We start from the raw sequence: 17,284 nt of genomic DNA, 5'->3' as shown, positions 1-17,284 counted from the left end.
CCAGCCCCAGCCCCAGCCTTGCGCTCCCTCCCTCCCTCCTCCCCCACTCCCCCCTCCCACGCCCCCAGGCTCCCCTCTGTCCCCAGTGTCACCCACCGCCTCTGTGCCTCCGAATGCCTCCGAGCTCTGCGGCCCGCGCGGCCTCTCCTCCCCCCCCCCCCCGGGCTGCGGCTTCTGGGTGCGGGTCTCCCTGCGTCCAGTGTGGGGTGCGGGTGCTGGGAGCAGCCTGCAAGAGCAGGGACGCGCATCCCTTGGCAGAAACGCGTCCCCCGGGCTGCCTTCTGGCCAGAGCTCCGCCTCCCCTTCCCCTTAGAACCGGCGGCTCTGGAAGCACAGGCCGGCCCGGCCCCTCCAGCCGCGGGGCGCTGTCGGGGTGCTGGCCGTCCTCTCCAGCGAGGCTGCTAAGTGGTGGCACCGGTAGCCACGCAGCGGTTCACAAATGCCCTGCGTGTCAGACACATCCAGAGCCTTGCCTGGCTAGTCAGGCCATTCACATGCTACCGGCTATTTTTAAGATGCTGTGGAATCTGTTTTTGGCTTCGGGATCCTCTCTTCCAGAACACTTGTAATAACAGCCCCGTTGTTCTACAAAAACAATAAAAACAAGCCCTCGGCTTTGGCAACAGTCTTCACTCAGCGGAGCAGCAGGAACAAGATCTTTACCCTCGGCTCCTGGGCTTCAGGACGGTGCCAAAGGCGGCACCTCTTTCCCTGCAGCCCCGCAGGCTTTGCTTAACTGCTCGGACCGGGAAGCGGGAAGCGTCTTCTGGGGCAGCCACGGAGCAGAGAATCCTGCAGAGCCACTATCCCCTCCCGGGATAGGCCCCCCCCTCCTGTCCCCCCCTACCCTCCCGAACTGAGCGGCAGCAAGCAGGGCTAAATTCGATCGCAGGATTCCTTCGAGACTACGTCACCATTCGGTTATATAACACTAGAAATGGATAAACAGTAGAGAAATTTGGGGGAAATTCTGAGCTTGGAAGCGATCGTCTAGTGTCCAAGTTTCAAACGCCTTGGAAACTTTAGAAGTGAAAACGAGAAGAAAAGAAAAAAATGGATTTGCCCCTGATATACTGAGCATCAGTGGCTCCCCGGGTGCAGGGCTGCCGGACTCACTCTTTCCGCTATGTCTGTGTGCCCGGCACCCCTCTAGGCGCTAAAGCGAGCACAGATGGCCCCCGATCCTTGCCCAGAAGAAAGCCACAGTCTCTTGGGTGGGGGGTGGGGAGACCCACAGACAAAAGGCAGAGCACAGCGCGGTGAGAGGTGCACCTGAGTAGCGAGTCCAAGGGGGAGTGACAGATCCCCTGGAGAAGTCAGGGTGGACTCCTGAAGGACAGCACTTGACCAAATCTGGAAGGATCTGTGGCCTTAGGCAGGCAAACGAGCAGAGATGAGCATTTGTGCAGAGATAATCCTGGGTGCCTGTGCGTGTGCATGTGTGTCAAAGGCGATGGGGTGGGGCCTGCAGTGCACAGGCTGTGGGTGGGGGGTGAAGAGGCCCTGGAGGGCACGCGTCATGCCACCCTAGGTCGTGCAAGGGGTTCCCCACATTGAGGAGTTTGGACCTCCCCATAAGAGCTGTGGCTATCCCTGAAGGGCTAGGGGGAGCGGTGCTTTGTGTTCTAGGAAGCTGACACCCGGGGCTGTGGGGGGATGGACGGGGCCAAGCCTGAGGCCAGCGTGGCCAGCTGGGGGCTGCCCCGGTGGTCTGGGTGAGCAGGCCCCGGGAGAAGCAGGACAGTCGGAGGGCCGAGGAGATGGAGATAGGAGGGAAAATCGGCCAGCCGTGGCTGATCGTACGGATGTGGATTGTATGTATCCTCTGGGCCATAAATGTTTCTTGAGTGAATCCTAGCATCTTAGATTATTAGGTCTGTAAAAAAGCTCCTGGAGTCCAATTTTTTCCGGGTGTGGGGAGACAAAGCGAGAAGGTCAGGGCTCCTAATTTCTTGATTGTAAAGGTCGCGGAAGGTTAACTGCCTGTATATTCAAGCGTGAGATGTAGGCTTTTTGCTAGATTCCGTCCTTTGATAGATTGTCTCGGCAATTGTACCTCTTACAAGACTGAGTTAACAAGACGTCATTGAGCTAGGGAAAACTTGGTATGCACATGGATCAATATTGATCCAACATTTAATGTGCACTTGGGTCTCAAACATGCATTAACTCTTTTCATCTTTAATATTATTATCGCCCATTTTGACAGATGGGAAGGACAGAACACAGAGAGGTTAAGGCACAGAGAGGTCAAGAACTTCGCTAGAGCCACACAGTATGGCGGAGCAGAGGTCAGCCTCTGGATGGCCAGGCTGCTATACCCTTCTTACCAAAGTGGCCCTGACAGCTGAGACACTTGCTACTGGCTCTCTGCCTCGGTCCACGGTCTTACCACTGTCGCGTTTTAACCATTGTCGGTCTACAATGCAGCCAAGCAAGCTTCTCTGAGTCCCCCGGCCTCGTGGACGCCTCTCCGAGCTGCCCTCGGAGGGTAGACTCACATAACCATGCCCGCTAACTCTGTGTTTAAAGGAAGAGCAGGGCCCTCCGAGGGCGGGCCTGGGAGATGCTCTTTCCTGGCCCAAAGAATCATCTCTTCAGCCAATGGGCTTTGTGGCAATTATTTTAGTTGATCGAGTGCTCGTTTTTTGTCTTATTTCTTAATGATTGGTTGTTTTCCTGACACAGTTAAGGGTGCTGGATCAGAGTGAGGTATTGCCGTATCCTAAAACTGGAATTTTGCAAATTAAGTCTTAAGAAGTATTTTTATTTATTTATTTATTTATTTATTTATTTATTTATTAAGACAGGGAGAGCTGGAGGGGATGGGGTGGGAAGGGGCAGAGAGAGAGAAACTTAAACTCGCTCCACGCCCAGAGCCTGACGCGGGGCTCTATCTCATGACCCTGAGATCATGACCTGAGCGGAAACCAAGAGTCAGACACTTAACTGACTGAGCTACCCAGGCACCCCTTTTAAGAGGTGTTTAAAGCAATCATATACATCTCTATATATGATCGATCGATCAATCGACCTATCTAGGTGTATGTGAGAAATGTATATCTACATGTATGTAGGGGCTACTTCAGTGGCCCTAGTGACATTGTGTTGTTATCACTGAAATTATAATATTGTGTTTTGAATTTTTATACTTAAACTATCTCATAAATGGCTTTTTATATTGCTGCATGATATTCATAATTATTTTAATAAGTGCAAAATATCCATCAAATTCATGTACTTCAGTTCTCTAAACCGTGTCCTCTTGCTGTCCTGGATTAATTCCCAACCCTGTGCCTGTGCGGTGTGAGGTGTGAGGAGAAGAATTCCTTTTCTAAAGTCAGTGGACCTTGAAAGTCAAAAGCATTTTAGTGGGATATTGAAACCGAAAACTATTTAGGATGGGAAAATCATGTGAGAAAAGCTAATGGTTTGGGTTTGGGTTTTATTGAGTTATTTAATCAAATTATAGTTTTTTAAAAAAATGTAGCAGTACCTCTACCACTTAGTGCTCTATTAATTGAGAAAATGTACTGTCTATTGATCCATGCATTCAGCGTATATTTTAAAATATATTTTTTAAGACTTTATTTATTTGAGAGAGAGAGAGCATGAGTGGGGTGAAGGGCAGAATAAGAAGCAGGCTCCCCGCTGAGCAGAGAGCTCGATGCAGGACTCATCCCAGGACCCCAGGATCATGACCTGAGCCAAAGGCAGGAGCTTAACCTACTGAGCCACCCAGGTGCCTCCATTCAGGTATGGAGCGTCCGCACGCGTCAGGTACAGTTCTTGGTGCTGGTTATACATCAGTGAACCAGGTAGACAAAACCTCTGCTACCATTCTGATTGTATAAAGTCCAACAAACTAAAGTATAAAGATCAATAAAGCAGGGCCACCTGGATGGTTACGTGTCCGACTCTTGATTTCCAGTCAGATCATGATCTCAGGGTCGTAAGACCAAGCCCCTTATCGGGCTTCCCGCTCAGCTTGGAGTCTGCTCAGGATTGTCTCCCTCCGTCTCCCACTGGCCCTCCCTCACCACTCTCTCTCTCTCTCTCAAATAAAAAAATACCTTAAAAAAATAAGTCAGCAGGGGCTGGGGAGAATAGGAGTGCATCTAGATTGTCATTTTTAATAGAGAAAGTGTCACCGAGGAGGTGGCACTTGGCGAAGCCGTGAAGGAAGCGAGGGCCGTGGTGCTTCTGTGGGAACCGGTGTCGCAAGCCGAGGGGTCGTCCAGTCAGCAGTCCTGGGGGGGGGAGGACCTGGAGGGTCTGCTCAAAGAGCAGCGGGTCGGGCAGGGTGGCTGGAGTGGAGAGGGCGCGGTCAGGGTAGTGGGAGACAGGGTGGTGGCCCGGATGGTGGCCGGCGTTTGAGCAGAGCACAGTGGTCCTCTGGCCACCGTTAGGCCTTTGCCTTTTATTTTGAAGGAGGTGGGAAGCACTGGAGGGTTTTGATCAGAGGACACCCGATTTGTGCTGAGGCTCACCCTCGGGGCCGCGTGCTGGCGACACAGCGGGGGGCGGCAGGGCCACAGCCGGGATCCCTGAGCCGGAGGCGGTGTGAGCCGCGGGACCAGGGGCTGGCCTGTGGACGCAGACCAGGGACACGGGCAACCAGGTCCCCAGGGGATTGGCTGGGGGCGGGGGATTGTGAGAGGGAAAGGGCTCAAGGACGACCCCAGAGTTTTCGGCTTGGGCAGCTGGGAGGATGTCCTTGCTATTGATTAGCTGATGTGGAGACGTGCAATGCGGTTTTGAGTGTGTCTGTTAGACACCGACACAGAGAGGCAAGCGAAGGGGTCTTTGCAGGAGGCTGGCGCTCAGGGGAGAGGTGGGTTTGGGGCTGCGAGTGCGGGACGGGGAGGCCCGGGCAGAGCCCCGCCAACAGCCACACCCGCCGACGCCCCGAGCGCCCGGCGCTGGCCTGGGGCCGTGGGTGTGCGCCCAGACAGGAACCGAGGAGCCGGGCCTCGGTGGGCCCGCGGGGACCCCAGTAAAGGAGGGAGAAAACCAAGGGATGGCATGTCTGGAAGCCAAGGGAGGACGGCGTCTCCAGCTCGCAGCCAGCAAGGCCCTCCTGCCCAAGGCCGCAGGTTCAGGCCCCGGCTCCCCTCTGGTCCCGGGGCCCGCGGCCCGGTGGCCTCCAGGCGTGAGTCCGAAGGCGCCCGAGGCCCGGGGACGCGCACGTCTCCTTTCCCGGAGGCTCTGGGGCTCGACCCGGGTCACCCCCTCGGTGCCGGGGCTCAGGGCGCGGCTGGGGCGACCCAGGGCGTCGGGCCAAGTCCCCAGTGCTCGTCACCGCGCCGGGGCATGCGGACGTGCGTTACGGGGCGCGACAGCCCGGCACAAACGCGGTTCATCGTCCCGTCCCCGAATCCCACCCCTCGGCTCCTCCAGGTCGGCCCGGCCGTCTGTCCCTTTGGCAGCGCTTGGCTCAAGGCAATGGCCTCGTAGCGGAGCTGGGTGCTCTCAGAGCCACGGGCTTCTTTTGGGAAAAGTCCGGTTGTCATTATACGAACGGGGATGGCGGTCCCCGCGGAGCCCGCCTGGCCCCCGGGGCGGTGCAGTGGGCGTGTGCGGGCGGGCGCGCCCCCTGGCGGCGGGAGGCGGGAGGAGGGAGCTGGGTGCGGGCGGGCGCGCCCCCTGGCGGCGGGAGGCGGGAGGAGAGAGCTGGGTGAGGGCGGGCGCGCCCCCTGGCGGCGGGAGGGGGGAGGAGGGAGCTGGGTGCGGGCGGGCGCGCCCCCTGGCGGCGGGAGGCGGGAGCTGGGTGTGGGCGGGCACGCCCCCTGGCGGCGGGAGGGGAGCTGGGTGAGGGAGGGCGCGCCCCCTGGCGGCGAGAAGCGGGAGACGGGAGCTGGGTGCGGGCGGGCGCGCCCCCTGGCGGCGGGAGGGGGGCTGGGTGCGGGCAGGCCGGAACGCTGGGCATCGCTGAGGCTGAGGGGCCAGGTACCAGGCGTCCCGGCCCTGCTCTCACTGTAGGGGTTCAAATGTCCATAATGAAACACAGAAACGCCCAACCAACCGAACCAACCTGGGCTTCAAAGAAGGATAATTCTTTGACAGTGAAGAAGGGGAAATCTTCCAAGGCTGTGGAATAAGGACCCAGCGATAAAAGGGAGTAAACTACCGGGATGCCTGGCGGACTCAGTCGGTGGAGTGTCCAACTCTTGATCTTGGGATCCTGAGTTCGAGTCTCACATTGGGCACAGTAAACTATTTTTTAAAAGGTTTTATTTATTTATTTCATGAGAAACACAGAGAGAGAGAGAGGCCGAGACATAGGCAGAGGGAGACGCGGGCTCCCCACGGGAGCCAGATGCAGGACTCGGTCCCAGGACCCCGGGATCACGACCTGAGCCCAAGGCAGATGCTCAGCCACTGAGCCACCCAGATGCCCCGGACACAGTGAACTATTGATGCACAGTGTGGGCAGATCTCAGAATCGTTACACTGAGTGAAAGAAGCCCGGGAAGGGGTACACACTGTAGGATTCGCGCGTCGTGGCTTCCAGAGGGGAGAGTGCACGCAAACCTGCAGTGACCCCAGGCAGATCCATGGTTGCCTGGAGTCGGGAGGGCGGCGAGGGAAGGAGGAAGGACCACGGCGCTGAGGGACGTGTTCGGTGTGCTGGCCACGGTGATGGTTTCACAGGTGCACACATACGTGCTCGCCCAGCGAACCGAGTATTTACACATCTGTGGCTTGTTCTGGGTCAGTTCTCTGCATCATCCGTGTGTACGTGTCTATAAAACTGGTCAACGTGAACAGTTAAAGGGGAGGAAGGCTCTCTAGACAGAAGAAGCAGGACATACACATTTTGGCAAATAAAAAATGCAGTGGATTTTCTAGAAATTAACCATTGATACTCACTTTTTCCCAAAAAACCCCAGTTGTAAGAGCGTGAGGAGACCGTAAAGATTGTCTGATTCACTTCCTCCCCCTTCCTGCTTCCCCTTCAGCTCTGGTGTGTTCCTCAAAGCCCGCGTGGGCTCCGGTGACACCTGCCGCGCCGCCCAACACGCTCACGCGCTCCCCGAGCTCGCCGGTTCCCACGCCGGCCCCCCCCCCCCCGCGCCGCGGCCCCAGTGTCCCCTGTCTGTGTGGCGCACAGGTGGCAGGCCGCCAGCTGGCGGGTGGCGGGGAGTTGTGTCTGCCCTGGGCCTGGAGCCGCGGCAGGGGCTGCTGTGCTTCTGGGAGGGCCTCTAGCACATTCCACAGCTGAGAAAGTCAAGGTAAAGGCGGAGCCGAGTTGACAAGGAGAGGACTCCGGGGTTCAAACCTGGGGCACAGACAGAAACATCAGGGGGACGGGAGCAGATGTGACAAGGCTGAGCCATCAGGGAAACTGCAGAAGCAAGAGTCCAGCGCTCCTTCCGAACCCCAACTGTAGGGTGTGCGGTTCACCCGGGTGACGTGGGCCCGGCTGCCCCACCGGGTGCCCCGTAGGTGGGGGGGAAGCAGCAGGAAGCGGAGACAGGCTGATCCCGCGAAGGTTTGACTCTCGGTTGCCCTCCCAATGGGAGAAACTGCATTTGTAACAACCTTCACGGAGCCTGGTGATGAGGGGCAAACCAAAGTAGGTGACAGCAAAAGCTGGTTCCAGCTGACAAGCGGGCACAAGGGTGCAAATAGGATGACGTCATAAAAAGCAGCTCAAAGACAACGGGGTGAAAGTACGACCCTTCTTCTCTGGCGCCCCTGGGAGCGTAAGCAGGCGCAGCGAACGAAAGCTGGAGGGAGGCAGTCTGGTGGCAGTGCAAGGGAGGACTGTCATGTGTACCCAAGGGAACTGAAAGCAGGGCCTCAGAGAGATCTCTGGACACCCATGTTCACAAGAGTGCTATTCACAACAGCCAAAAGGTGCAAGCAACCTGACAGACTAATGGGGAAACAAAATGCGGTGCACACTCATGACAGGATATCATTCAAAGGGGAGGAAATTCTGGCATCTGCTCCAACGTGGATGAACCCCACGACATGCCAACTGAAACCAGCCAGACACTTGGCTTGGGCTGAGGGGTGCAGCCCCTCAGTTGGGGATGGGAAGTTGATTAATGGGGACATCGTTTCTGTTTTGCAAGATGGAAAGAGCTCTTGAGATTGGTTGCACAACAATATGAATGTAGGTGATACTAAAATATACACTTCAAAATGGTTAAGATTGCAAATTTTAGGCTATGTGTATTTTGTCACAGAATTTTGTTTTTAATGAAAAAGAACATTCACAGGCACGTGGGTGGCTCAGTCAGTTAAGCATCTGACTCTTGATCTCAGCTCAGTTCTCAGTCTTAGGATCGTGAGATCAAGCCCCACACTGGGTTCCACACCCAGCATGGAGCCTACTTAGGAAAAAAACAACATTCAGATGGTCTGAGCTACTCTGAGGTGGGATGGGGGGCTTCCAGAGGCAGTGGAAGTGTGTGTGGGGGGGAGGTTTACTTCCCATCCTCTTTCTTTGCTCCATCCCACTCTCTGTCCTTCTCCCTCTGTAAATTCTTTGGTAACTCCAGGAGTCGTCTCCTCTTCATCCTTACACTCCCCAAAGGCAAAAATGAGCGTCCAAAGAAATGTGCCATGATACTGATGCCCCCAAAGCAAGATCAGCAGCCACAGTCGACTCTTCAGGGCACCCCCAGAACAAGAGTGCACCTTTGCTCTGGGGCCGGCCTCCACTTGCAGTGTTGCACCAGCAAGAACAACTTTTTAGGGCAGTGCGTTGAGGCTGGCTGGCCTTCCACTGCCCATCCCCTGGCCTTACATCAGAGGCCATACCCAGTGTGTGCTTGCTTCCACTTGCCACTGCTAACGTTTTCAAAGAAACACATAAGAACTAATTTATCAGGGAGGAACATGTATGGGAACCTCTCCTTATACCTTGAAGACCAAGATGTTCCCTGGGCTCACCTCATCACACGCTCTAGTTATCTTCCAGTGGGGCTTTATCAGAGGTTACTCTAGATTACACATTGGTTCAGATACTTCAAATGATGTTTAGTGGTCATCTAGAGGATAGGTGTTACACTAAGGATGAGCTGGATGGATAATCTCTCATCTCACAGTAGCCCTGAGGGGTAAGTCCCCATTATGCAGTTGGGTAAACTGATGCTCAGAGGGCCTCACAATTCCCCCAAAGACATATCATTATTGAATGGCAAAACTGGGATTCGAACCCTTTTTTGAATTATGCTATTTTGACTCTACTATGCCAACTGCTATATAGACCTTAAACTCAAGATTATAACAACCCAGCAATTTGACATTCAACTTAATTTGGGAAAGACTTCATGTTTATCCTGTGCCCAGCTTGGAGAGCTGTAAATTTGGGAGAAGTGATACTCTTGCTGGGAAGCGCTGACTAACGCTAATGGGTTAATAGCTAGAGAACGGCATGGTATAGAGCATTGATCTGTATAATAATAATATAATAATAGAAATAATAACAGCTAATGTTTACTGAGAACTTACTAAGTGCCAGGCACTTTGGAATGCTTTAAAGTATCCCACAGTAAGCTTGCTTTACACATCAGGAAACCACTGCTTAGAAAGGTCAGGAAAACTGCCCAGAACTACATGGCTGGTAGGGCAGGGTTTGGTCTGTGTCTCTTTCAAAACCCAGGCTCTTAACTGCTCACGATCTCCAGTTGCACATTTTATAGCAACACCACCTCCCTCTCAACTCTGTGCTCTTACACATCTGGCTATGTGTTTAAGACTTACTTCTCTGGTGACATTGCCAGCGCCTCAAGAGTGTAGAGCCCGCTGGGCGTGCTGGGTAAATGGCTGGCGAATGATTGATCCATGTGGTTACATCTCTGAGTCAGAGGACAGAGGGGAGCTTTACAAGAGAATTTGGAGAGAACGTAAGCAGCTTCCTGTGGGGGCAAAAGCCCAGTTCCCTCTCTTGGCAGTGTAGGATCACGGAATGAGGGAACACAATTGCACCACTATTAAAAGGAAAAAATGAAACCTTCAAAACTCCCCAATGTCTGCAGAATAAGTAAGGTCACGATGCCTGGCCTGAATGCGTAGATTTAATTTCAAATGGATCCAGACTGGAAATGCTCATGAGTATCTGGCAAAAAGCCATCTTCCTCTTAGGCCTCAGAGAAACTCATAAGAAGTTTCCAAGGATAAAGAGCAGCAAATAATAAAAAATAATCAAGTGGGGATCCCTGGGTGGCTCAGCGGTTTAGCGCCTGCCTTAGGCCCAGGGCCTGATTCTGGAGTACTGGGATCGAGTCCCACATCAGGCTCCCTGCATGGAGCCTGCTTCTCTCTCCTCCTGTGTCTCTGCCTCTCTCTCTCTCTCTGTGTCTATCATAAATAAAAAAATAAATAAACAAATAAACAAATAAATAAAATAAAATAAAATAATGATGTTGGGGTGCCTGGGTGGCTCAGTAGGTTAAGTGTCTGCCTTTGCCCCAGGTCATGATCCCAGGGTCCTGGGATGGAGCCCTGCATGTGCTTCCCTGCTCAGTGGGGAGTCTGCTTTTCCCTCTGCTTTGGCCTCTGCCCCCTTTCCACTGCTTGCATGCTCTCTCTCAAATAAATCTGTTTTTAAAAAAGACATTAAAGAGACCCCTGTGTGGTTCAGTCAGTTAAGTGTCTCGCTTCAGCTCAGGTCATGATCTCCAGGTCCTGGGATCAAGCCCTGCATCAGGCTCCCTGCTCAGGGAGCCTGCTTCTCCCTCTGCCTACTGCTCTCCCTGCTAGTTCTCTCTCTCTCGAATAAATAAATAATATCTTTAAAAAAACACATTAAAGTAGCCATGAATGAATGGAGAAACAGGCCCTGTTTATAAATCAAAAGGCAGATTATTATAAAAATATCAATTCTCCCCAAATGATCTAAGGTTTAGTCCAACCCCAACAAAATCCCCCAGATTGTTTTTTTCCCATAGAAGAGGCCAAGCCAATTCCAATACATATATGGGGAAATGCAGAGTAGTCAAGACTTTTTTTTTTTTAATTTTTATTTATTTATGATAGTCACACAGAGAGAGAGAGAGAGGCAGAGACATAGGCAGAGGGAGAAGCAGGCTCCATGCACCGGGAGCCCGACGTGGGATTCGATCCCAGGTCTCCAGGATCGCGTCCCTGGGCCAAAGGCAGGCGCCAAACCACTGCGCCACCCAGGGATCCCAAGACTTTTTTTGAAAAAAGTGGGAGGACGTGCATGAGGATGTCTAGGCTCATTCTGAAGCTGTGGTCACTGGGACGGGCTGGTGCGGGCATAGGGCCAGGCTTGACTACAGACGTGCGCTCCATCTAAACAACCCTGTCTCAGGACAGAGAAAGCTTGGCAGGGCCCAGGGGAAGGCGGATGTGACCCCTGGAGGTGAGAGATGGGGGTGCAGCTGGCCAGCTGGCCACAAGGCAGGGAGTTCCTCGTGTGAGCTTTGTAAAGTCACCCCTGCCCCAGCCTCAGCCTTCCCACTGGTGAAGAAAGCAGGTGGAACTAGGAAGCCAACGGGGACCTTCCCAGCTCTGCTTTATCCAGTCTTGTGTGTGTCGGACGTGGTGGCCATCATCTGCGGCAGAAAGCCAGAGCAGACGATGCTGCACCACTGACAACCTTTTGATGCTTTTTTCCTTTTGTCCTCCTCCAGGTGCCCTCAAAACAGAGCGCCGGCGAGCACCCAGAGGGCAGCAGCGTCTCCAGGTAGGTGCCAGGATGGGGCAAGCGCGTTTCCTCTGCCAGAAGCCACAGCTTCTTGTGTTGGCTCCAGCTGCCCACGGAGCCCTTGTGGCTCGCGAATCCCAGCTCCTCCACCAGATGCAGCTGCCTCCTGAGAGGGAAGGTCCCAGCCATGGGAGTGTGCAGAAGCTCCATGGCCTCACAGCCACCTTGATCTTCCTCCTGAGAGAGGCCCCGATGCAGATCATCCGGGGCGTGCCCAGTCCTCGCTGCTTCACTCAGAAATCATGTGCAGTAGCACGTCTGTGGATGAGGCTGCACGAGTTTGCAGCTACAGGGAGGGCAGGTGGTCCCCTGTAATCCCATTACAATTTTATCAGTAACATGCTTTTAAAACCCCTGGGAAGTGGGGGATCCCTGGGTGGCTCAGCGGTTGAGCACCTGCCTTCAGCCCAGGGTGTGATCCTGGAGAGCCAGGATCAAGTCCCACCTCCGGCTCCCTGCATGGAGCCTGCTTCTCCCTCTGTCTGTGTCTCTGCCTCTCTCTCTCTCTCTCTCTCTCTCTCTCTCTATGTCACTCATTCGTGAATAAATAAAATCTTTAAAAAAATAAATAAAATAAATAAATAAAATAAAATAAAATAAAATAAAATAAAATAATAAAATAACCCCCCTGGGAAGTGTTAGTGAAGGAACCCAGGCCCAGAGCCCAGGCCTTCAGTGTCTGCTCCAGGCCTTCCGCATGGCTCCGGGCCGCCTGAGGATTTCAGGGCAAGAGAGGCCCAGCACGAGGCTGGGCTGGGATGGCCTTGGGCCCCTGGCCACTCTGCCCCACCCTACCCATCTGGTTGCCTTACCTCTAAAGGGATGACAGTGACCTGCCCCCGTCACTGGGTTGTGGGTGACTCTGGTCCTTAAGACCGTGGATGTGAACAGGTGTAACACTGAAGGCTCACGGAGGAGCTGGTAATGATTAAACTGGCCTGAAGGCCAGGTGGGAGTTCACCCAGGAGACAGGAGGAAGAATCACCAGGGGCATCGGGAAGGGGAGGTCGGAGCTGGCATCTGCAGGCAGGTGGTGGTTAGCACAGGGCCCCGCGGGGCCTGGATGGCGGGAAGTTCCCCGAGGGACAGAGGGCCTAGGTGCCAAGCTGCAGCCACTGGCCCCCACTTTCAAGTGGGAACATCCTGGGACCCCTCGGAGGCGTAGAGGTGAAGCAGTGGGAACCCTTACCTGCCCCCCACCCCCAGCCCTGACATCCCAGGCCCAGAGCCTCCGCCAGCATCGGGGAGAGCCCTGGTGCTCCCTCAGACCCTCCTCCTTGGGTCGTCTGGATCGCCGCTAGCCGTGCCCTCCCCAGGGTGGTCTCGGGTGCCGGGACAGGGCGGAGTCCCACTGCAGCAGCCACCCCAAGGGCCCAGGCCACTGCACTGGGCTGAGCCAGATGCCTGCACCCAGAGCTGTGCTGGGGACCCAGGGACACGCCTGCCTGAGGCCCCGCAGGACCACTCAGCTGCCACTGATTCTAAAGAGCAGGAGCGGTGACTTTCTTCAGCTTTCATCAACCTGAGGAATTCAGAAGGGTTAAATTCTACCTGGAATGAATTAGCTCTTTCTTCTGCCTTTTAAATGAAGAGGCCCCTGCAGCTGCGCACTCCAGGAGGTGCTTCAGGCCTCCTCACCACCCTCACCAGGACTCCCCCTTCCCCCCTTCCCTCCCTCGCTCACCTGCTTTCCTGGGAGGCTCCCTCAGCCCCCCTGCCCTCCTCCCGCCACCCCCACTGCAGACCTCGGTGGCTTCGGCCCCCATTCCTTCCCGGCCTCCTCCCCTCCCCCGGCTCTGCTGTCAGAACCCAGCTGAACAGGCATTTCTGGGAGAAATGTCCTAACATCTGCAGGTTACTTTGAAATACCTCCAGAAATCAGATGAAGTTAGATGTCTGATAAAGTAAATACAGGGAAAAATGTGTATTGAGTTAATCATTGAATCTACAATTTCAACCTCTCTGTATGCTTCGAAGTCTTTGTAATAAAATGTTGGAGAGAAAAATCCTTCAAAGCCCAGTTAAAATATCTTCCCCCAAACTCTTGCCCTGCCCTCCATCCTGGTCAAGCTGGTGTCGCTCCCTCCTTTGTCAGCGCCCAGCCTCCACACTTGTGACCTGTGAGGCAGCAGGTACACACGGCCTGTCTGGCTCCTATCCTCGCTCAGCCTCACGAAGGCAGCACGGGCATCTGACTCATCCCTGGTCCCTCACCACACCGGGCACATGGTAGGTGGCTCATGGATGCTGGTTGAAAGGACCGTTTGATGTGAAACTGGGCCATGAGGGCCTTGACCCGAGTCCTGATCATCCTTGATGACATCTGTGTCCTTCTCCTGAGGGGCCAGGTCGGAGAGACATGGAAGCAGCAGGGCTGAGCCGGTCAGGCTGGCTTGAGGACAGGGCTGGCCTGACCTGAGGTCCCAGGACTGGGTGACAGAAAGTGAGGGCCCATGGAGGGGAAGCCTTTCTGCACCTGCTGCTGAGGATCACCTGGCCCAGCTGCCTGGGTTCACAGGTGGGGAAAGAGGCCACCTGTTTGACTGGCAGAGGAGCATGGGCTCCTTCTCTAGCACGGCAGCAAGCCTCCGGCTGGCAGGTGGGAGGCCACTGTCCCACACCTGGCGGCGGGCAGCTCTGGGCTGCAGACCTCGCATCCCCTTCAGAAGCAGCCTGACCCCACGCCCACACCCTCCCACCTATCAAAGGTTCTGGGGAGGCCAAGGCCAGTGCCAGGAGAGCAGCCTGAAAGAAAGGAAACTTTGGGGTACAGCGACCACCACCCAAAAGTCCCTGTGATGTCCAGAAAGTCAGAGAGTGGGGTTGGGCCACCAGGTGTGGGCTGGGGAGAAGCACTTTGTGGAGCCCGGGCAGCAGGAACAGGGGTCTGACTCTGGTCGCTTCTCCCATGCCCGCGCCCGTCCTGCTGCAGGAGCTCCTGTCTGACCCCACAAGGGTGCAGGCGCAGGGAGTCAATCAGGAAGCGGATATCTCACAATGCAGCTCACATTTGCTAAGGGCTGAGCAGCGTACAAGATTCGGTGTCATGTGGTGCATTAGCTTTTTTTTTTTTTTTTAAGATTTTATTTATTTATTCATGAGAGAGAGACAGAGACACAGGCAGAGGGAGAAGCAGCCTCCCTGCAGGGAGCCTAATGGGGGACTCGATCCAGGGACCCCGGGATCACTCTCTGAACCAGAGGCAGATGCTCAACCACTGAGCCACCCAGGCGCCCCTCTGCATCATCTTATTTATGTCCCAGAGTGAACGCCGTGCATACAGTTCTGTTTTAGAGGAAAAAACAAAACAAAACAAAAAAAACACTGATGCTCAGAGATGCAAATGCCTTGTCCAAGGTCACAAAGCTAGTAAGTAGCAGAGCTGGGATTCAAACTCCGGCCTTTCCACCCTGAGGGCCCGACCCTCAAACGCCCCGGGCGCTGGCTTCCTCGCAGGGAAGGTCCCATCTGGGCGACACCGTCCTAGGCCACGAGCCAGAGGAACAGGCAGAGGCTGCTCGTGTGAAAGATGGAGAAGGTATCCCCGGGGCAAAGGCTTTCGGTTTTGGTTTCAGGACGGATCAGAAGTCCCTGAGGGGCCCTCATAGAGATGACGCGTTTAAAGGTGACATCTTGTCTCCTGACCCCCCTGTCCATGTTTCTGGCCCACAGAGCCCCGGGCGGCAGCCCCAGGAGGCCCGAGAGGCAGCCGGGCACCTCGGTCATCTCGTACGACTACTCGGAAGAGGAGCTGATGGCCAGCATCGAGCAGGAGTACTGTCGCTGAGGGCGGGGACAGCCCTCCTCGGCCACCCGCCCCCGCCGGACTGGGGACTGGGCCTGTGCACCCCCGCCTGCCCCTGCCCTGCCCAGGCTGTGGCTGGAGCTGAGCCCCCTTAGACACGCGGTTACGCCGAGCTCCTTCGAAACATGCGGCTTCCTGCTTGCAGCGAGGGGGTCAGCTGTGCAGCTCGGCCCGAAGGCGGCACGGGGCTGCCCCAGGGGTGCGGGCCGGGTGATCCCTCCCACACCCCTCCCTGGGTCTCTGGGGAGGGCTCGGCCACGAGGTTGTCCCGCAGCCTGCAATGCTTCCCCTCCCTGCTGGCCCTCTGCCCCGCCCGGGACAGCTCAGACTGGCTCCCAAGGCACTTCCTGGCACGGGCAGCAGGCTTGCTGAGCTGGCGGGAGCCCCCCTGGTTCTGCACTAGAACCACCTGGTCCGGGCCTGAGAGTCTGCATTTCTAACCAGCTCCCGGTGACACCCAAGCTCCTGGACAGCCGCCTCACTCGGGGGAGGAAGGATTGAGTCCAAGCTCTAGACCTTATGTGACTCTTCCTTCCTAGCGCTGGGGCTGCTCAGAGCCACAACCCCCCTGGCTCTCTGAAGACAGGCCTGTTCCCCTCCTCGGCAGGTGTGGCGGGCGGAGAGTGCACGGCTGGGAGCTGGAGCCCTCAGTTCTGATCCTGCAACCACTTCCACCCTGTGGGCCTCAGTTTCTCTCTCTAGAAATGGGGTCCTGACAATCTGGGGTTAGGCAATTCCAGGCTTCCCCTTGCCTGATCTCTGCTCCCTGCCTCCCCCCCACCCCCCACCCAAGGGCGCAGAACTGCCTCTGTTGCTGCAGGGGAGCACCCCCGCCCACCTGAAGGAGGTCTTGAGGAACACCTGCTATCACCACACCACCGACTGCCCGGTGGGACCAGTTTACTCTCCTCCCACTGGGTAGAAGGTCAAAAGTCACGGCCATGAGGCCAGGAAAGCCCCAGAACATTCCCATCTGACAGATGAGAAAGCCGATTTGCCAGAGATGCCTGTGAGTCCCAGGCAGGCCCAGGAGAGCCACAGCCAGACTGGAAGATGGGACTCCTGCAGGGGCCCAGGCGGGGCCGGCCTGGGAAGAAGGCTCTGGTGGCAGGCGGTTCGGGGAGCAGCGGGGAGGGTGTCGGAACAAAGGGGCATGTGGGCGCGACGTCAGCTTTGGCCAAAACCAGAATGGGTCTCAGCTTGTCACATTTACCACCAACTCAGCAGCCTCCCTGGCATCGTCTGCAAGATGCAAGAGCTTTCCGGATGCAGACGCAGGGCCCCTTGGCACTGTCCCCAGACCCACAGGCCTGTTGCCGTCACAGGCAAACGGGTGTTTCCATGAACTTTTATTACTTGGCAAGACAGTCTTTGATCAGATGTTCCACGGCTGGAAGATTCTTACTGCCGAGCCAGAGGGTGGCGCGCAGAGCCTTCCAACTACTGCCCCTCGGGGAGCGGCTCCAGGACCGCCCCCCCCACGCCCCCCCCCCCCCCGAAGCGAGAGCTACTCCCCACCCAAGCCCAAATCATTTCTTTTGACCAAAGATGAAAGCCATTACCATTTTAATAATATAAATATTTCTTTGAAAAAGACAATAAAATTTTATTTCTCACCACCAGACCAGGTCTTCAATTTAATGATGCAAAATGTTTACAGTTTTACATCGTTATTCTGTTAAAACGGAACATGTTCAGCCAGTTTCCTGAATTTTCCAGTGGAAACCTCATACAACTCTTAATGAGGTAAAAGTGATAAGAAAAAGAATAAATTTCTCCTGTGGTTACTA

At 55.3% G+C, this 17,284-nt stretch overlaps 1 protein-coding gene and 1 long non-coding RNA gene across 2 annotated transcripts in view; one reads left to right on the top strand and one right to left on the bottom strand.

Moving 5' to 3' along the window:
• LOC112664846 (uncharacterized) overlaps positions 1–1,048 on the bottom strand; it is a 12,751-nt gene extending 11,703 nt beyond the window's left edge. Inside the window, exon 1 of the long non-coding RNA XR_007402860.1 lies at positions 97–1,048. This is a non-coding gene — a long non-coding RNA (uncharacterized LOC112664846). The remainder of the gene's footprint in view (positions 1–96) is intronic.
• Positions 1–17,284, top strand: part of CYS1 (cystin 1) — a 17,853-nt gene extending 569 nt beyond the window's left edge. The window contains exons 2-3 of the mRNA XM_025454677.3: positions 11,616–11,668; positions 15,362–17,284. Of these exons, the coding sequence (XP_025310462.3) occupies positions 11,616–11,668; positions 15,362–15,476 (168 nt within the window). The 3' untranslated portion in view covers positions 15,477–17,284. The remainder of the gene's footprint in view (positions 1–11,615; positions 11,669–15,361) is intronic.

Source organism: Canis lupus, chromosome 17 (genome assembly GCF_003254725.2).
Source record: "Canis lupus dingo isolate Sandy chromosome 17, ASM325472v2, whole genome shotgun sequence".
NCBI lineage: Eukaryota > Metazoa > Chordata > Mammalia > Carnivora > Canidae > Canis > Canis lupus.
This window is presented reverse-complemented; position numbering and strand designations above follow the sequence as displayed.